The 23,103-nt window shown below is 35.5% G+C and overlaps 1 protein-coding gene and 1 pseudogene across 1 annotated transcript; one reads left to right on the top strand and one right to left on the bottom strand.

The window, feature by feature from the left end:
- Positions 1-11,547: 11,547 nt before the first annotated feature.
- Positions 11,548-17,068, bottom strand: LOC116923909. Its single transcript, XM_045174497.1, is given in 4 exon segments — positions 11,548-12,207; positions 12,288-14,608; positions 14,676-15,534; positions 15,585-17,068. Coding segments are annotated over 4 exon segments (5,208 nt in total). The 5' UTR covers positions 16,953-17,068.
- A 1,949-nt stretch (positions 17,069-19,017) lies between these two features.
- LOC116923907 lies at positions 19,018-19,950 on the top strand (annotated as a pseudogene).
- The last annotated feature ends 3,153 nt before the right edge of the window (positions 19,951-23,103 follow it).

The following is a 23,103-nucleotide window of genomic DNA, read 5'->3' as shown; positions in this document are numbered from 1 at the left end:
GTATTCACATTGAATACAAGTATATTTGATGCTGTTTACATATAGAAGTAAAAACTTATGGTATAACAGTGTATTCACATTGAATACAAGTATATTTGATGCTGTTTACATATAGAAGTAAAAACTCATGGTATAACAGTGTATTCACATTGAATACAAGTATATTTGATGCAGTATACATATAGAAGTAAAAACTCATGGTATAACAGTGTATTCACATTGAATACAAGTATATTCCAGGCAGTTTACATATAGAAGTAAAAACTCATGGTATAACAGTGTATTCACATTAAATACAAGTATATTTGATGCTGTTTACATATAGAAGTAAAAACTCATGGTATAACAGTGTATTCACATTGAATACAAGTATATTTGATGCAGTATACATATAGAAGTAAAAACTCATGGTATAACAGTGTATTCACATTGAATACAAGTATATTTGATGCTGTTTACATATAGAAGTAAAAACTCATGGTATAACAGTGTATTCACATTGAATACAAGTATATTTGATGCTGTTTACATATAGAAGTAAAAACTCATGGTATAACAGTGTATTCACATTGAATACAAGTATCTTTGATACTGTTTACATAAAGAAGTAAAAACTCATGGTATAACAGTGTATTCACATTGAATACAAGTTTATTTGATGCAGTATACATATAGAAGTAAAAACTCATGGTATAACAGTGTATTCACATTGAATACAAGTATATTCCATGCAGTTTACATATGGAAGTAAAAACTCATGGTATAACAGTGTATTCACATTAAATACAAGTATATTTGATGCTGTTTACATATAGAAGTAAAAACTCATGGTATAACAGTGTATTCACATTGAATACAAGTATATTTGATGCAGTATACATAAAGAAGTAAAAACTCATGGTATAACAGTGTATTCACATTGAATACAAGTATATTCCATGCAGTTTACATATAGAAGTAAAAACTCATGGTATAACAGTGTATTTACATTGAATACAAGTATATTTGATGCAGTTTACAAATAGAAGTAAAAACTCATGGTATAACAGTGTATTCACATTGAATACAAGTATATTTGATGCTGTTTACATATAGAAGTAAAAACTCATGGTATAACAGTGTATTCACATTGAATACAAGTATATTTGATGCTGCATACACATAGAAGTAAAAACTCATGGTATAACAGTGTATTCACATTGAATACAAGTATATTCCATGCAGTTTACATATAGAAGTAAAAACTCATGGTATAACAGTGTATTCACATTGAATACAAGTATATTTGATGCAGTATACATATAGAAGAAAAAACTCATGGTATAACAGTGTATTCACATTGAATACAAGTATATTTGATGCTGTTTACATATAGAAGTAAAAACTCATGGTATAACAGTGTATTCACATTGAATACAAGTATATTTGATGCTGTTGACATATAGAAGTAAAAACTCATGGTATAACAGTGTATTCACATTGAATACAAGTATCTTTGATGCTGTTTACATAAAGAAGTAAAAACTCATGGTATAACAGTGTATTCACATTGAATACAAGTTTATTTGATGCAGTATACATATAGAAGTAAAAACTCATGGTATAACAGTGTATTCACATTGAATACAAGTATATTCCATGCAGTTTACATATGGAAGTAAAAACTCATAGTATAACAGTGTATTCACATTAAATACAAGTATATTTGATGCTGTTTACATATAGAAGTAAAAACTCATGGTATAACATTGTATTCACATTGAATACAAGTATATTTGATGCAGTATACATATAGAATTAAAAACTCATGGTATAACAGTGTATTCACATTGAATACAAGTATATTCCATGCAGTTTACATATAGAAGTAAAAACTCATGGTATATCAGTGTATTTACATTGAATACAAGTATATTTGATGCAGTATACAAATAGAAGTTAAAACTCATGGTATAACAGTGTATTCACATTAAATACAAATATATTTGATGCTGTTTACATATAGAAGTAAAAACTCATGGTATAACAGTGTATTCACATTGAAACAAGTATATTTGATGCAGTATACACATAGAAGTAAAAACTCATGGTATAACAGTGTATTCACATTGAAAACAAGTATATTTGATGCATTATACATATAGAAGAAAAAACTCATGGTATAACAGTGTATTCACATTGAATACAAGTATATTCCATGCAATTTACATATAGAAGTAAAAACTCATAATATAACAGTGTATTCACATTAAATTCAAGTATATTTGATGCTGTTTACAGATAGAAGTAAAAACTCATGGTATAACAGTGTATTCACATTGAATACAAGTATATTTGATGCTGTTTACATATAGAAGTAAAAACTCATGGTATAACAGTGTATTCACATTGAATACAAGTATTTTTGATGCTGTTTACATATAGAAGTAAAAACTCATGGTATAACAGTGTATTCACATTGAATACAAGTATCTTTGATGCTGTTTACATAACGAAGTAAAAACTCATGGTATAACAGTGTATTCAAATTGAATACAAGTTTATTTGATGCAGTATACATATAGAAGTTAAAACTCATGGTATAACAGTGTATTCACATTGAATACAAGTATATTCCATGCAGTTTACAGATGAAAGTAAAAACTCATAGTATAACTGTGTATTCACATTAAATACAAGTATATTTGATGCTGTTTACATATAGAAGTAAAAACTCATGGTATAACAGTGTATTCACATTGAATACAAGTATATTCCATGCAGTTTACATATAGAAGTAAAAACTCATGGTATAACAGTGTATTCACATTGAATACAAGTATATTTGATCCTGTTTAAATATGGAAGTAAAATTTCATGGTATAACAGTGTATTCACATCGAATACAAGTATATTTGATGCTGTTTACATATAGAAGTAAAAACTTGTGGTATAACAGTGTGTTCACATTGAATACAAGTATATTTGATGCAGTATAGATATAGAAGTAAAAACTCATGGTATAACAGTGTATTGACATTGAATACAAGTATATTTGATGCAGTTTACATATAGAAGTAAAAACTCAAGGAATAACAGTATATTCACATTGAATACAAGTATATTTGATGCTGTTTACATATAGAAGTAAAAACTCATGGTATAACAAGTGTATTCACATTGAAACAAGTATATTTGATGCAGTATACATATAGAAGTAAAAACTCATGGTATAACAGTGTATTCACATTGAATACAAGTATATTCCATGCAGTTTACATATGGAAGTAAAAACTCATAGTATATCAGTGTATTCACATTAAATACAAGTATATTTGATGCTGTTTACATATAGAAGTAAAAACTCATGGTATAACAGTGTATTCACATTGAAAACAAGTATATTTGATGCATTATACATATAGAAGTAAAAACTCATGGTATAACAGTGTATTCACATTGAATACAAGTATATTCCATGCAATTTACATATAGAAGTAAAAACTCATAATATAACAGTGTATTCACATTAAATTCAAGTATATTTGATGCTGTTTACAGATAGAAGTAAAAACTCATGGTATAACAGTGTATTCACATTGAATACAAGTATATTTGATGCAGTATACATATAGAAGTAAAAACTCGTGGTATAACAGTGTATTCACATTGAATACAAGTATATTTGATGCTGTTTACATATAGAAGTAAAAACTAATGGTATAACAGTGTATTCACATTGAATACAAGTATCTTTGATGCTGTTTACATAAAGAAGTAAAAACTCATGGTATAACAGTGTATTCAAATTGAATACAAGTTTATTTGATGCAGTATACAGATAGAAGTTAAAACTCATGGTATAACAGTGTATTCACATTGAATACAAGTATATTCCATGCAGTTTACATATGAAAGTAAAAACTCATAGTATAACAGTGTATTCACATTAAATACAAGTATATTTGATGCTGTTTACATATAGAAGTAAAAACTCATGGTATAACAGTGTATTCACATTGAATACAAGTATATTCCATGCAGTTTACATATAGAAGTAAAAACTCATGGTATAACAGTGTATTCACATTGAATACAAGTATATTTGATCCTGTTTAAATATGGAAGTAAAATCTCATGGTATAACAGTGTATTCACATCGAATACAAGTATATTTAATGCTGTTTACATATAGAAGTAAAAACTTGTGGTGTAACAGTGTGTTCACATTGAATACAAGTATATTTGATGCAGTATAGATATAGAAGTAAAAACTCATGGTATAACAGTGTATTCACATTGAATACAAGTATATTTGATGCAGTTTACATATAGAAGTAAAAACTAAAGGAATAACAGTGTATTCACATTGAATACAAGTATATTTGATGCTGTTTACATATAGAAGTAAAAACTCATGGTATAACAGTGTATTCACATTGAATACAAGTATATTTGATGCAGTATACATATAGAAGTAAAAACTCATGGTATAACAGTGTATTCACATTGAATACAAGTATATTTGATGCTGTTTACATATAGAAGTAAAAACTCATGGTATAACAGTGTATTCACATTAATTACAAGTATATTTGATTCTGTTTGCATATAGAAGTAAAAACTCAAGGTATAACAGTGTATTCACATTGAATACAAGTATCTTTGATGCTGTTTACATAAAGAAGTAAAAACTCATGGTATAACAGTGTATTCACATTGAATACAAGTTTATTTGATGCAGTATACATATAGAAGTTAAAACTCATGGTATAACAGTGTATTCACATTGAATACAAGTATATTCCATGCAGTTTACATATGGAAGTAAAAACTCATGGTATAACAGTGTATTCACATTAAATACAAGTATATTTGATGCTGTTTACATATAGAAGTAAAAACTCATGGTATAACAGTGTATTCACATTGAATACAAGTATATTTGATGCAGTATACATATAGAATTAAAAACTCATGGTATAACAGTGTATTCACATTGAATACAAGTATATTCCATGCAGTTTACATATAGAAGTAAAAACTCATGGTATAACAGTGTATTTACATTGAATACAAGTATATTTGATGCAGTATACAAGTAGAAGTTAAAACTCATGGTATAACAGTGTATTCACATTGAATACAAGTATATTTGATGCTGTTTACATATAGAAGTAAAAACTCATGGTATAACAGTGTATTCACATTGAAACAAGTATATTTGATGCAGTATACACATAGAAGTAAAAACTCATGGTATAACAGTGTATTCACATTGAATACAAGTATATTCCATGCAGTTTACATATAGAAGTAAAAACTCATGGTATAACAGTGTATTCACATTGAAACAAGTATATTTGATGCAGTAGACATATAGAAGTAAAAACTCATGGTATAACAGTGTATTCACATTGAATACAAGTATATTCCATGCAGTTTACATATAGAAGTAAAAACTCATGGTATAACAGTGTATTCACATTGAATACAAGTATATTCCATGCAGTTTACATATAGAAGTAAAAACTCATGGTATAACAGTGTATTCACATTGAATACAAGTATATTTGATGCTGTTTACATATAGAAGTAAAAACTCATGGTATAACAGTGTATTCACATTAATTACAACTATATTTGATTCAGTTTACATATAGAAGTAAAAACTCATGGTATAACAGTGTATTCACATTGAATACAAGTATCTTTGATGCTGTTTACATAAAGAAGTAAAAACTCATGGTATAACAGTGTATTCACATTGAATACAAGTTTATTTGATGCATTATACATATAGAAGTTAAAACTCATGGTATAACAGTGTATTCACATTGAATACAAGTATATTCCATGCAGTTTACATATGGAAGTAAAAACTCATGGTATAACAGTGTATTCACATTAAATACAAGTATATTTGATGCTGTTTACATATAGAAGTAAAAACTCATGGTATAACAGTGTATTCACATTGAATACAAGTATATTTGATGCAGTATACATATAGAATTAAAAACTCATGGTATAACAGTGTATTCACATTGAATACAAGTATATTCCATGCAGTTTACATATAGAAGTAAAAACTCATGGTATAACAGTGTATTTACATTGAATACAAGTATATTTGATGCAGTATACAAATAGAAGTTAAAACTCATGGTATAACAGTGTATTCACATTGAATACAAGTATATTTGATGCTGTTTACATATAGAAGTAAAAACTCATGGTATAACAGTGTATTCACATTGAAACAAGTATATTTGATGCAGTATACACATAGAAGTAAAAACTCATGGTATAACAGTGTATTCACATTGAATACAAGTATATTCCATGCAGTTTACATATAGAAGTAAAAACTCATGGTATAACAGTGTATTCACATTGAATACAAGTATATTTGATGCTGTTTACCTATATAAGTAAAAACTCATGGTATAACAGTGTATTCACATTGAATACAAGTATATTCGATTCTGTTTACATATAGAATTAAAAACTCATGGTATAACAGTGTATTCACATTGGATACAAGTATATTCCATGCAGTTTACATATAGAAGTAAAAACTCATGGTATAACAGTGTATTCACATTGAATACAAGTATATTTGATGCTGTTTACATATAGAAGTAAAAATTCATGGTATAACAGTCTTTTCACATTGAATACAAGTATATTTGATGCTGTTTACATATAGAAGTAAAAACTCATGGTATAACAGTGTATTCACATTGAATACAAGTATATTTGATGCATTATACATATAGAAGTAAAAACTTATGGTATAACAGTGTATTCACATTGAATACAAGTATATTCCATGCAGTTTACATATAGAAGTAAAAACTCATGGTATAACAGTGTATTCACATTAAATACAAGTATATTTGATGCTGTTTACCTATAGAAGTAAAAACTCATGGTATAACAGTGTATTCACATTGAATACAAGTATATTTGATGCAGTATACATATAGAAGAAAAAACTCATGGTATAACAGTGTATTCACATTGAATACAAGTATATTTGATGCTGTTTACATATAGAAGTAAAAACTCATGGTATAACAGTGTATTCACATTGAATACAAGTATATTTGATGCTGTTTACATATAGAAGTAAAAACTCATGGTATAACAGTGTATTCGCATTGAATACAAGTATCTTTGATGCTGTTTACATAAAGAAGTAAAAACTCATGGTATAACAGTGTATTCACATTGAATACAAGTATAATTTATGCAGTATACATATAGAATTAAAAACTCATGGTATAACAGTGTATTCACATTGAATACAAGTATATTCCATGCAGTTTACATATAGAAAAAAAACTCATGGTATAACAGTGTATTTACATTGAATACAAGTATATTTGATGCAGTTTACATATAGAAGTAAAAACTCAAGGAATAACAGTGTATTCACATTGAATACAAGTATATTTGATACTGTTTACATATGGAAGTAAAAACTCATGGTATAACAGTGTATTCACATTGAAACAAGTATATTTGATGCAGTATACATATAGAAGTAAAAACTCATGGTATAACAGTGTATTCACATTGAATACAAGTATATTCCATGCAGTTTACATATAGAAGTAAAAACTCATGGTATAACAGTGTATTCACATTGAATACAAGTATATTTGATCCTGTTTAAATATGGAAGTAAAATCTCATGGTATAACAGTGTATTCACATCGAATACAAGTATATTTGATGCTGTTTACATATAGAAGTAAAAACTTGTGATATAACAGTGTGTTCACATTGAATACAAGTATATTTGATGCAGTATAGATATAGAAGTAAAAACTCATGGTATAACAGTGTATTCACATTGAATACAAGTATATTTGATGCAGTTTACATATAGAAGTAAAAACTCAAGGAATAACAGTGTATTCACATTGAATACAAGTATATTTGATGCTGTTTACATATAGAAGTAAAAACTCATGGTATAACAGTGTATTCACATTGAAACAAGTATATTTGATGCAGTATTCATATAGAAGTAAAAACTCATGGTATAACAGTTTATTCACATTGAATACAAGTATATTCCATGCAGTTTACATATAGAAGTAAAAACTCATGGTATAACAGTGTATTCACATTGAATACAAGTATATTCCATGCAGTTTACATATAGAAGTAAAAACTTATGGTATAACAGTGTATTCACATTGAATACAAGTATATTTGATGCTGTTTACATATAGAAGTAAAAACTCATGGTATAACAGTGTATTCACATTAATTACAAGTATATTTGATTCTGTTTACATATAGAAGTAAAAACTCATGGTATAACAGTGTATTCACATTGAATACAAGTATCTTTGATGCTGTTTACATAAAGAAGTAAAAACTCATGGTATAACAGTGTATTCACATTGAATACAAGTTTATTTGATGCAGTATACATATAGAAGTTAAAACTCATGGTATAACAGTGTATTCACATTGAATACAAGTATATTCCATGCAGTTTACATATGGAAGTAAAAACTCATGGTATAACAGTGTATTCACATTAAATACAAGTATATTTGATGCTGTTTACATATAAAAAAAAAAATTTTGGTAAAAAAGTGTATTCACATTGAATACAAGTATATTTGATGCAGTATACATATAGAATTAAAAACTCATGGTATAACAGTGTATTCACATTGAATACAAGTATATTCCATGCAGTTTACATATAGAAGTAAAAACTCATGGTATAACAGTGTATTTACATTGAATACAAGTATATTTGATGCAGTATACAAATAGAAGTTAAAATTCATGGTATAACAGTGTATTCACATTTAATACAAGTATATTTGATGCTGTTTACATATAGAAGTAAAAACTCATGGTATAACAGTGTATTCACATTGAAACAAGTATATTTGATGCAGTATACATATAGAAGGAAAAACTCATGGTATAACAGTGTATTCACATTGAATACAAGTATATTCCATGCAGTTTACATATAGAAGTAAAAACTCATGGTATAACAGTGTATTCACATTGAATACAAGTATATTTGATGCTGTTTACCTATATAAGTAAAAACTCATGGTATAACAGTGTATTCACATTGAATACAAGTATATTCGATTCTGTTTACATATAGAATTCAAAACTCATGGTATAACAGTGTATTCACATTGGATACAAGTATATTCCATGCAGTTTACATATAGAAGTAAAAACTCATGGTTTAACAGTGTATTCACATTGAATACAAGTATATTTGATGCTGTTTACATATAGAAGTAAAAATTCATGGTATAACAGTCTTTTCACATTGAATACAAGTATATTTGATGCTGTTTACATATAGAAGTAAAAACTCATGGTATAACCGTGTATTCACATTGAATACAAGTATATTTGATGCCGTTTACATATAGAAGTAAAAACTCATGGTATAACAGTGTATTCACATTGAATACAAGTATATTCCATGCAGTTTATATATAGAAGTAAAAACTCATGGTATAACAGTGTATTCACATTTAATACAAGTATATTCCATGCAGTTTACATATAGAAGTAAAAACTCATGGTATAACAGTGTATTCACATTGAATACAAGTATATTTGATGCTGTTTCCATATAGAAGTAAACACTCATGGTATAACAGTGTATTCACATTGAATACAAGTATATTTGATGCTGTTTACATATTGAAGTAAAAACTCATGGTATAATAGTGTATTCACATTGAATACAAGTATATTTGATGCTGTTTACATAAAGAAGTAAAAACTCATGGTATAACAGTGTATTCACATTGAATACAAGTATATTTGATGCAGTATACATATAGAAGTAAAAACTCATGGTATAACAGTGTATTCACATTAAATACAAGTATATTTGACTCAGTATACATATACAAGTAAAAATTCATGGTATAACAGTGTATTCACATTGAATACAAGTATATTCCTTGCAGTTTACATATAGAAGTAAAAACTCATGGTATAACAGTGTATTCACATTGAATACAAGTATATTTGATCCTGTTTACGCAAAAAAAAATTTGCGTAGTTTAATATATTTTTTTATTTATATCGTGGTTTTAACACAGCGCTTATGGGGAAGAAGCTCGTGATCTTAATCGATGAAAGAGTGTGTAGGGGTGTTGGGTTTGCTCCTACAAAAATGTCAAGCGTGAGGGATTTGAAGATCTATTCTTCTTCTGATCAGTAAAAAAGAATATAAAATTCTATCACTAGCCGTTAAATAGTTGTTTGAGTTTTTTTTACACACGTAGCGCCATGAGAATACATAGAAATAGAGAGGGGTGTTCTTAATCATTTGGTGGGTACTGTATTCACGAAGAGAATCATTTAGGAAATTCTGATTTGGAAAATTAAAATTGTGACATGTTTTTTGATTTCCCAAATTGTCCACAACATCTTATCTACTTTGGAGTCACACACAAACTCATGAAGAAATGAATTTCAGGTCCTCGAATACATAAATTTCGTCCAGCAGAAATTCAGCAAGTTTATTTATTTATCAGAAGAATTAATTCCGTTTGACTTCGCTAGAAAACCATCATAAAGGAAAAAATTTCTTACAATTTTTTCGGGGTACAGCCTCCCAAAATTCATAGCATGAGTTTCGTAGGTTTTAACCCAGAAAAAGTTGTATTGCTGTGCACAATGAATTTTTCGTGGTTTGACCCCAAAAATTCGTGGTTTTTTAACCCACAAATTTAGTGATAAAATAAATTTTCGTAAAAAGATTTGTCTGCCAGGTGACTCGAAACTGAGAACTTTTGATTAGCAAGGTGATATCTTACCACTGCGCCGCTATTTACATATTTTATTATTTATATGTACAGTAACCCTCATTCACTTTGAACGCTTATGCGTTTTACCATAAGCGCCCGTGTTAAACGCGCACGACTCCGACCCGCTTATAGACCACTTTCGACTTGCTTCGTATCCGCTCAGCCAAAAGTCGTGCGGCTAGTCGACTAGTGCGCACCGTGGCGGGGGATAGCCGAAACATGCTGCAGACTTGGCTAGATTGAGCCCATTAACTTAGCAGTTGTTTGCTTGTTTAGCTGTCATTTACTTAAATCTCTCGATTCGCCGGATTGTTCCGGCCTCGTTGGAATGTCTGGATCGACTTCCCGCTGGTTTTTCTTCTCCTCCACCGCCACCGTTGCCATATCGCGATTTCTTTCATCACCTGTGCCGATGCACAACAGTCCCGCCCGGCCGATTACGCATCTGAAAATAGACAAAGTTTTACAACAGGGCGGGTTAATTCAGAAGTCGCCGTTTTGACAGAGACACGTCTGACGCAACCATCTTCTCCTGGGAATAGTTTTGACACGGTTCCAGTAAGCCATTTTCCGCGGCAAGTGTTGTCATCCATGATGAGCACTCGGTTGCCAACGCGGAGCGAAGGGGTTGCTTGATTCCATTTCTTCCGTTCGATTAGGTTCGGAACGTATTCCCGCATCCATCTACGCCAATACTGATTTACAATGAATTGCGACTGCCTGTAGCGTCGTCTGGTCAAGCCACAAAACGCTTCTTCGACATCCGGCGGATAATGGGGATGATGGCAGCCGAGATAAAATGATTTGGCGTTAACGGTTCCGGTTCGGACGGATCACTTGAAACATGCGTGAGAGAGCGAGTGTTGAGGAGCGACGCAACTTCCTTTAATACAGTCAGCAACACCTCGTCATTAACGCTGCGCTCTTCCAGAACAGCGCGCAAAGATTTCTTGCTGGAGCCGACAAGGCGCTCCCACGAACCACCAAAATGCGGGCCTGATGGCGGCGAAAATTTCCAATTGATTCCCAGATCGATCATCTCCTCGGTCACCAGCTTTGAGTTGAGGTTCACAATTCCTTCGCGCAGCTCCTTCTCTCCCGCAACCAGATTGGTCCCGTTGTCCGAATAAATGGTTGTAGGATGGCCACGATCAGCAATAAACCGCCGCAGCGCCATCAGAAAGGAGTCGGCGGAGAGAGAGTACACTAATTCCAGGTGTATAGCACGGGTTGAAAAGCACGTAATGAGAAGACCATAACACTTTTCAGTGCGTCGACCGATCACGGTGTTAAAAGGTCCAAAGAAGTCGAGACCAGATGTTGAAAAGGGTCGAACGAATGGCAGCAGTCTTTCCTTAGGAAGACTGGCCATGATGGGTGGCCGGGCTGTACACATCTACGTCGACATTTTACGCAACGCGCCAAGGTTTTCCGAATGGACCTGCGACCTTTAGTTAAATAATACTTCCTTCTGACAATTGAAAGAGTGTGTTCTACTCCCGCATGATTAATTTCGTTATGAGCATCAGAAACAATCAGCGAGGTCAGACGATGATCCGAGGGAAGAATAACAGGTTGTCGCGCGTGCTGTGGCAGCTTGGCATGTTTAAGACGGCCATCCACCTTCATTAGCCCGTCCGCAGGATCGATGTAAGGATTCACATTACGAAGGACGGAATCTCTCGGAATTAGATTCCCACTTCTGAGAGCGATGATTTCTTCCGGAAACGCTTCCTCGGCGGCAACAATGATGCACGTCCGCATTGCTTGCTTTAATTCATCATCAGTGATTGGCAACTCCAAATTGGCTCCTTTGCGCAATGACAAGGCTACATCACGCTTTACCCGAGCAAGACCATCTTGACTATCCGCAATCAACTTTGAAACGGCTGGCAATGAGGTTTTGACGGGAAGGGAGAAAAAATCTAGGGCACACACCGACAGTGCAATGGATGGGTCAGCATCTTCTGCTTGGTTGAGCGACGCAGTCAAAACTTGTGCTGCTGACAACTGCGACTGGGACGGTTCGGTTAGCCACCGACTATTGGATTTGAAGCAGTCAGGGGTGATGCCTCTAGTGCAGTCATCGGCCGGATTATCCTTACCAGATATGAATTTCCACTGCTCGGGACTAGAGTGACGGAGAATTTCGCCGATTCTGTTGGCCACGAAAGTTGGATGCTTGTGATGTGAAGAATTTATCTGGTGAAGCACGATTTCGGAGTCAGTTCGGTATTCGATGGATGATATCGGGATGCGCATTTCTCTTATGATGGATTTCGTCATTCTGATCGCTAGTACCGCCGCTTGTAGCTCCAGTCTGGGAATACTTAGGATGCTGGTGGGTGCGATGCGGCCCTTCGCCATAACGTAGTCGAGGTGCATTTTGCCGTGACAGGTTGTCTTTAGGTAAGCCACAGCTCCGAACGCAAGGAGAGATGAGTCCGAGAAAACGATGAGGTCAAATATGCAATCTGCGCGCTTCTCGTCACTTGACCGAAAACATCGCCTAATGGAAATTTGAGAGAGAGATGACAATGAGCCGGCCCATATATTCCACTTTGCCAGAATGCAATCTGGTAAAAGCTCGTCCCACCCAATCGGCTTCTTATAGGGGGGAATCCCTGATTGTAGTTTGCACGTTTCTTGAAAGAGTAGTTTTGCATTCGTAATGACCGGAAGGCAAATTCCTAATGGGTCAAATTCTCTTGACATCGCCGACAACAACTCCCGTTTCGTCATGATTGGAGGCAGCTCTTTAACTCTCAATTTGTAACAGTCGCTGTTGCAGGCCCATGTGAGCCCCAAAATGTATTCTGTCGGTAAGGCGCCATAATTTAAGTCAAGGATCGATCCGGCTCGGTCTTCCACTGGGATTGTTTCTAGGACTCGTTTAGATGAGGACGCAAAGCCCGTTAATTTAAAACCACCGATCGCCAGCGATTCTGTGACGTCCTTTGCGAATTTTATGGCTTCCTTTTCGGTGTCGAACGAGTCACTTAAATTATCAGCGTAAAAATTTTGCCTTATTCGCGATGCAACTTCGGGATAATTTCTGTTTTGACTGACCGCATGCTGCAAGACCCAAATTGCCGCGGTTGATGCATGAACTGCCCCAAATACCAAGGTCGTCATTTGATATGTCTTCAGCGGTTTATTGCTTCCGAATTCGCGGAAAACAGATCGTTGGAGAGACTGATGTTTTTCTGGAATTCCGACGCGATGATAAAAGGCCGCTATATCCGCAGAAAGCGCAAAAAGACATTCCCTCGATCGTAGAAGCACTCCTATTAGCTTTGGGAGCAACGGCGGCCCATGGAGAAGTTGGGTGTTGAGCGAGACTTGACAAAAACTCGCAGCACAATCCATAACCACTCTGATTTTTCCTGGTTTGTTTGGATTTTCAACGAAGTGATGCGGCAAATACCATATCATTCCTTCCGGCTTGTTGATTGCAGACGAGTTTACCTTTACAGCGGTGCCGGAATCAATAAGCTTTTTTACGATGAGATTGTATTTGTCCGCATAATGTTGGTTTTCCGGCAGCGAGAGACGTCGTTCCATCCCATAATACCTAGACACAGCCTGTTTTCTATTATTAGGGAAGACAAAGCCTTCTGAGCGTAGAGGGAGGTCCACCTGCCATCCGCACCCGATGAAAATTGCTGATGATTCGAGCACGGCTATTACTTGAGCATCTTCGGCCGAGGTGATCGTGGGAGCATAAACATCCGTACCGAAAGACTCGGTAGAGTGAAATTGTTCTACGAGATTACATAGCGCCTCATCATGGGAAACTGAGTGAATGTCGATATATAATTTCTTGCTTGGCCCGGCCACAAGAAAATTTGGAATTTTTCCCACCACCGACCATCAAAAATTGAGTTAGAATCGCTGTAGGGTCGTCATCTTCAATTGATTCCCTAATCTCCTTTTGTATATGGGCCGAAAGTTGGTCCGCTCCAATCAATGCACCAACTTGAGAAGAGTCTATTGCTGGCAAATTTAAGTCTGCGAGATGAGCCCAGTGTGTCTTCAGTTTTGGCCAATCGATCTTTCTAGGTGATAGACTGATTTTTTGAACGAGAAAAGCTTCACTGATGGAGGCTTCATAGTTCATAGACGCAATGCGGAACGAAACGACCTTAGAGTCGATGGTGATTGAATCATTGAAGTTACCGAAGCGGATACGAAAGGTGGGTCCTTTCAAATTTAAAGTTTCTGCGAGAGCGTTCGTAATGAGCGTGGCTTCGCTCCCCGGATCTAATACCACAAATGTTTCGGCGACGGACTCATTACCTTTTACAGTGACGGGTAGGATGGCTAGCAATACGGGACGTATGCGGTTCGGGTTAGGTGCACGAATCGTTAATACATTTAGAGATTCGTTACCTTGACTTTTTGCAGACGGAAATTGGCGTTCGGCTCCGTGTAAGAGAGTGTTGTGGGCCTTTTCGCAGTCATTACATTTCACGTCAGTGCGGGAGCAATTTCTTCCGTAGTGGCCTTGTGTCAAGCATTTGAAAAAAAAATTGTTGTCGGCGCAGAGAGCTGCTCGTTTGTTGACCAACATTTTCTTGAAAACGTTGCAATACTCGAGGCGATGACCAGGATTGGCACTGCAGGCAGGGCACTGCGGAGCTGCTACCCTTTCTTGAATTCCGTTCGTCAACACAGTAGGTCCACGATAACCACTGCTACCAGGTTGACCATAGCCGCCTTGCTGCCGAGGGTGAATATTATGGGCGGGTTTATTATGGTATCTCCGGCCACGGAAAGTCGAATTCCGCGATACTCTTCTGCTCCGACAGCGATATCAATCCACTTGTCGAAATCTCGTATCGATGGTAGATTCGGACGAAGGGAATATGCATATTTTCCCCAGTCGATTTGAAGCTGAATTGGAAGCTTTGAGGCGAGCGAGGTGATGACGGTTGAAAACCTAAATTCCTTTGAGTGCTCAACGGAAATGCTCGATACGGCATCACGGACATCTGCCGCTAAAGTGAAGAGCGAATTAAAGTCCCTGGTTTTGAAAGGCTGGACTTGGAGAAGGTGCTGGTTATGCGCCTGCATTATAAGACCTGGATTTCCATATTTAACTTCTAATTCAATCCAAGCCGACTCAAATGCATATGATCCGTTGAAAATATGGCCCATCCTTTTCCGAATATCTTCAGTAATGTTGTCTTGAAGGCCCAAAAGCTTGTAGGAGTCAGGGATGTTCGCGTCGCGAACGGTGGCGTGAATACCATGCGCGAATCTTTGCCATTTTCGCGGATCCCCGTTGAATTTTTCGACGATAATCTTTGGCCAACGACTTGGCGGAGCGAATGTTGCCGATCTTTCGTTTGCTTCTACGGGTCGTAAGTTTCAGACGGTATCCATATTGCGCTTTGGTGTGGATGAAAGGATTGGGTTTCCTTGAATTGATCCATCAAGCGCACCAGCCAAGACCCTTTCGCACTCGATTGCCATTTTAAGATCTTCTTCTTCTCTCTCGCATTGACGCAAAAGATCATCCATCTTGCGGGAACGTTCAACCTTTTTCCTTTCGAGTTCGAATTCAAGTTCAATTCTTCGTCGTTTCGCTTTATTGGCCACGTTAGGCTCGGTTTGGTTATTGACGCCACCAGTTGAGCCCAAAATTAATGGGTCGATGGGAGGATCGGCCGGCGTGGTCCTGTGAACAGGTCGTTGGTTTATTTCATGATGCTTTGGACCGCTATCCTGATCTTCTTCTGCTCCAGTGGATTCAGTCGGCGGATTCTGCTGCAGAGCTTGATCAATATTCGAGTCTTCAACGATCCATCCTTCTAAGCGCGGGTTAGTGCCGGGTTGTAAATACCCTCCAATGGCAAGCCGTGCTTGCCTATTTACCGCAGCAACGCCTTGGATGTAGTCCTCTGCTGCCGCTCTTTCTTGATCATCCAGCTCTCCCGCGATGACGTACCGCTCGTTAATCGCCGTGATACGCTCTAGCGCAGCTTCAAGATCCGTTGACAACACCACGAATCAAGCTTGCGCTGCCCGCCTGTTAATCATGTTGTACACTCGCGTAACGAGGTTCGTGTGCTGGCGTTTTGCAGTGGTTCGTAGCCGGAACAAATCCGGGGCATTCATTAATTCCAGGTCGTCCATGGCGTCGGAAGATTGTAGACGTACGTCACACGGACAGTGAGTTAAATTTTTCTCAGAGACTTTCGAACAAGGCGTGTTCGAAACGAGGGACTGTGCTCGTTGCCGTACGTTCGTGTTCTTATGTTCGATCTGGGTAGGTTAAAACAATTGTTAATTATCGAAACGTAGAAGCAATTAGTTTTCGTAAGCAGTATAGATACCCTTTCGGACGAGAATTATTCGAAACGAGTATGTGTGTTCGAAGGCCGTATGTTCGTGTTCATATGTTCGATCTGGAGGTAAAAAGGAATTATTAATTATCAAAATATAAGGCTAACAGGTTTTCGTGAACAGTATACCTGTAAACCCTTTCGGAATAGAATTGTTCGAAACGAGTGCTGGATATGTTCGAAAGTTGAATGTTTGTGTTCGTAGGTTCGACCTGTGTAGGTTAAAACATCATAATCATAAATTTTAGGTAAACAAGCGAATAATTTCCAGTAACATAACTTAACGGGGATGACAATTTCCAGTGGTTAAAATAATTTTAAAACAATGTGCATTTATTACAGATACGAGGCCAGCGTGTTTGTAGCAAAGGACAGAGGCGGCAGCCCCGTTTATCTCGTTTGAAGTAGCCTCTTTAAGGATTAATTTAATGTTAATTTCCTCCACTGTGTTTATTGTTGACCGTTATAATTTCAAGTACAAAGTTCAAATAGTAGTTCAAATATTTCATGATTGCGGTTCGTTTATAGCAAATTAAATAACCAGCCACCGAAAAACCACCCTTCAATGTTTTCTAAAACATTGCCGAAAAAATAAACGCATTAAGCACATATGCGTCTACCAATACGAATTATTTAAACCCACGGTTGACTTACTTATACCTTTCCCGAAAACGTTCGCCATCGCACGGCCATATTCTTTCTATTTCTATTCGTTTCTTTCTATTAGTTCGTTCGATACCCTCATTTAACTATAGAAACGGTATTTCAAATAAGGTCGTCGTTATGATGGAGATAGAACATCAATGAATGAAGAGCCATCCATGTCCTGTTGCTACGCCGTTTGATTAGATCCCCCCATTTGATGACAAACACCTTCATCTCTCCATAAAATAATAAAACATTGGGGAAAACTAATCAGCCCAAGGAAGGGTAAAAGATGAGAGAAGACGACCCTTCCGGGATGCTATTATTTTGTATGTTAGAGCCCCACAAAATGTCCCTTTGTATTAAAAAAAATAAAAGGAAAAGTATATAACTTAGCATAAAGAAAACTTAAATGAATTGGCCGTCGACTTTTACAACGGGGAGGGGGGGGGGTAAGGAAAAGAAAAGGATCGGTGGGAAGAGGTGGAGTTCAAAGTTTGTTCTTTCGCGCGACGAAATAGATAAAGAGAGGAGGTAGGGTTCGAAAAGGGACCTCGTGGTCGTGACGTGAATTTCGGTATCGACGATATTTATTGCTCGCTCAGCGTGCGTTCACACCCAATAGGAAAAATTCGTTGACTTACCTACGATAAGAATTTTGCCACGTTAGGAAGACGTACAGGGACGTGAAGTTCGATCCCGGGTTTCGGCACCAATGTGACGGAATGCTGTCCGCTGAGGATAATCAATCACGAACACCGTAGACAGCGAAGAATATGTATTCTCGATACGGAATCACGGTACAAGGGAACACGCGCACCTTACAATCGATTAGATTAAACTCAAAATTAAGCACGAAAATCTCTCGATTCGCCGGAATGTTCCGGCCTCGTTGGAATGTCTGGATCGACTGCCCGCTGGTTTTTCTTCTCCTCCCCCGCCACCGTTGCCATATCGCGATTTCTTTCATCACCTGTGCCGATGCACAACAAAATGTGATATGTATTCTGATAAAGAAAAAGTGCTCATTGAAAAAAGAAGAAGTCTTTGGATGCAACTTGTACAAAGAAACTGAAATGGAAATACTTCTCATCATTTAATCTGTTCACATCACTTTGTATCAAGTAGTTGATATGTTTATTTCTCATTACTATTGTTCCTTACATCTTAATCGTTTGTCATAGGGAAACCTGCTTATTATTATTCAACTGATGACATTGATTTGGGTTCCAAGTATTAATTTAGGCTCCCTTGGACAAGCTAACCAGTTGTTGTCCCTACCTACAGGTAATTTTTTTTGTATAAGAATTCGGTTTAAGATTAACAATATGTTGTTATTAACAAACAGGTTGTTCTTTGGAAAATGGTAATGAAACTGTGCAACACGAAAGTGAAACACAACAGGAAGAAACTAGCGAGAGTACAACCTTTGACTTAGGCAGTTTATCACATTGTGTAAATGATGATTTTTCGTTAACCGATGAACCTTCATCAATCATTACTAATGACCATTGGGAAACTACAAATGTCAGTTTTTCTTCAAATGTAGACATTATTGAAGACACATCTGTAAATGTAGACATTGTTGAAGACTCTTATTGTCTCAACACATTGTCTCAAGAATCAACGTCATCGACTGAAGGTACATAAATTTATTTCTAAACATAAAAGCCTCCATTTAATAAAAAAAATATTCATACAGACATACAACCGGGAACTTCTTCGTTTCTTCAGCTCGGAATAAACTGTCAACAGTCACCATGCAGAGATGGAGAACAGAAAGAAATTCAACGACTCAAAGATGCTGTTGAGGAAATTAGTAAGAAACTAAATGTTGCTATCTTAGAGGGAAGTTTGCTGCGTGATAAAATAGTTAATCTAGAACAAAAAATTTAAGATGAAAAGTTAATCAATGACATTCGAAACAACGACAAGAAAACTAAATACTACACGGGACTATCTTCATGGGAACTATTTCAAATTATATTTCAGTTGCTATTGCCTGCTATCTAAAATTGCTCATTGTTAACCAAAAAATCACTTTCCTACGAAGAACAGATCTTGTTGGTTTTAATGCGTTTAAGGCTAAATCTGGGAGAACAAGATCTTGCGTACCGATTCAAAATAAGTATGAGTACTGTTAGTAAGTACTTCAGCAAGTGGATTGACGTAATGTATGTTAGAATAGCTCGAAATTTTATGGTTTTGCCGACTGATACTGCAAACGAAAAATCAATGCCGAGCTACTTTAAAAGGAAATTTCCATCCAAGTACCCATTGAGAGATACAATAACTTGCTTGCCCGAAGTTCCACATATTCGTACTACAAGGGGAAAAATACAGTTAAATTTATGATTGGCATTAGTCCTACCGGTGCAATTACGTACATTTCTCAGGGTTATGGGGGACGATCTACGGATGTGCACATCACTCTTGATAAAAAAACATTTAGCAGTTGTCAACGACGAGAGTTTTTGTAACCTGTTGAAGCCAGGTGATGAAGTTTTAGCCGACCGTGGGTTCTTAATTTAAAAACATATTGAAGAAAGAGGAGCAAAATTAACAACAACGGCCTTTTTTGGAAAAAGAAGTAGATTGACTAGACGCGAAACCTCTTTTTCGCGGAAAGTTTCTAATTTAAGAATTCATGTGGAAAGAGTTATTGGAAGGTTAAGAGAAACTTACAAGATTACAAAAGATGTTGTTCAAATTCAATTACTTCGCAAAGGAGAATTAAAGATAGGTTTTTTTGATAAAATAGTTTTTGTTTGTTGTTGTCTGACTAATGCAAACCCAAGTGTAGTTCCATCACATTGACTTTGCCATGTTGCTTATAATAAATATTGGTCAACATAATTCTGTTTTTTCTTTATTGATAATTTAACACATGCATTGCTTTTCTTACCCTACCGAAGCGGCTTACATTACTGAGAACATTTGGAGTAATATCACAGACTTCATCAGGAACAGAACACACATTAGGACGATTTGATTGCCTTAGATTGACAACATCACTTTCTGTTTTCCCATTTTCAATACTCTTCTTTGGTCGTCCTCTTTTCCTACAAGGGTTCGGCATTACCATTGCTTGTGGTGGGACATTTGTATCATTACACTTTGCTTTGGATTTCAATTGTTTCTTTCTTGAAGTGTTATCAGGAACTTTGGATATGTAACATGATGGAGATTCACATTCATTCATCGTGTCTGTGGAAGTAAATTGTTAATTGTAGGCTAATGTAATAAAACAACAGCAATTATTATTTTTTTAACATACGGTTCACTCGTTGAGGTTGATTTAAGTTGATATCTGATATTTCAACTACTTCGACTGCATTCATTGATTCACAATTTTCAACAACAACCACTACATCTCCAAAAGTATTTGGCTCAACCAACTCAACGGAATTTGCAACAACTAGCTGATTGTTTCTTCCACTTTTTCTTTTCGTTGCAGCAGTTTCTTTTTTACAGAATGTGCACAACCAACTTTCAGTTATTCTCTTTGATCCGGTACAGGTCTTGTGGAATTCGTGAATAACACAGAATGTACTTGCACACATTACTGTTTCTTCATTTTTTACTGGATCTTGACAATAACAAATAAATTGGTTTAACTTATCACTGAGCGCGTTTTGTTGACGTGAAGTTGATGTTTGAGGAACGGCCTTCACGGACGTATATCGTTTTGCGACGAGTTCAGGGAGAATGAAGTTAACAAAGTAAAGTTTGCCTTTAGATACCATCATTGCAATTACATCTTCATTCCTTTGTACTGTAACGTATTCAATATCCTTGTTTCCGTTAAATACAACAAAAAGTGCAAGAGACAGCTCTGTTACAAAAAGCTATAATTGAACCTGAGAATGAAATATTAATCGTACATTAAAAACGTATCTAATATTTGAAAATTGTGTTATACCTGAGAGTAATACTCATGATTTGGATCTAGCCGCAGTTCATTGGTACTTTCATCAAACAATAAGCAGAAACCTTTATTCTTCTTGGCGTACTCCTTGATTTTTTGTCCCTTTAATAGAAATGGACATTTAACTTCTACTACACCTCGGACATGACAGCTGAAGGTGAATATTCTATCTGGAGACGCAGCAAGATAGGGATTACTTTTTGATATAATCAAACCCACAGGTTCGCATTGAAAGTTGTTGTGTGTCTTCGTAGCAATAATTGTACTTTCCAGTAGAGAAACAGCTTTTGGCTCATTTCGTTGACCATATATATATAAAATAAAGAAATTCAAAACTATATGTAATATAATTGTAAATTATTCGTTTACCTTGTGTAGGTGTTTCCGTTAAATGTAACCAGTTCAGGATAACACATTTCTAAAAGAAACTGTAGTTCACCACCAATAACTTCTCTAGATGGATCTCTTTTTCTGATACGGTGTATCTTGGTTCCCGTTATCCTGCCACTTCGCTGTTGTTCCCATTCTTCACATTAACTTTGATTCCTAGTAACAATCTCGACTGAACGCTGTTCTTCGGTAGTAATTTTTATTTCTGTAACTAGTCTTTCACACTCTTCTTTTACTTCCATCTCATTTTTATCTTCTAATTGAGGATTGTACATTTCACTCAGTACCTTCGGTAAGATATTTGTTTCAGCTGGTGGCTGAAATGAATCTGCATACTCAGGTACACATGACAGCACAACAGGCAACTGTTTTAGTTTTGCGAGAGCTTCATTTGTACGTTGCAATTCTTCATTAGTAACCTCGGGAATATCACTAACTAAAACCTCTTTCTTCCTATGACTGTGTACATTTAAATCAGAAATTTTCCCAATTGTTACCTTAAGTGACAAAAATAACATGTGGGTATGCATTAAATAAATATATAGTTGTCTCAATATTTACTGGTCCTTTCCCAGGCTTGTTCCAAGAACATGGTAATGATATGACCGGTATCCCAACACTATCATCAGCAATGGTTGAGGCATCTTTTTTGGCTGATACTGCCAATTGTAATAGGGCACTAACATGGATACACACACTCTTCAGCCTGTGAATTACATTTTTTTTTTGTAGTTCCAAAAATAACAAACACAAAAGATTAGTACACAAAATTACTGACGTAATAACAAATATGTACAAACCTACCCAGCAGCACAATAACAAAAAGCACGAAGAACTTTTCCAGTTGGGTGAAGAGCAACCCAAGGCCTTGCAGGTTTATTTGAAAGGGACTGTGAATGAGTGACATGGGTGCGTATTATCACAACACCACTAGAAAGTGGAAACACTAGCAATTTGTCAGTAAAAGTGTTTGTTTATA

Source organism: Daphnia magna, linkage group LG5, assembly GCF_020631705.1.
Source record: "Daphnia magna isolate NIES linkage group LG5, ASM2063170v1.1, whole genome shotgun sequence".
Taxonomy (NCBI): domain Eukaryota; kingdom Metazoa; phylum Arthropoda; class Branchiopoda; order Diplostraca; family Daphniidae; genus Daphnia; species Daphnia magna.
This window is presented reverse-complemented; position numbering and strand designations above follow the sequence as displayed.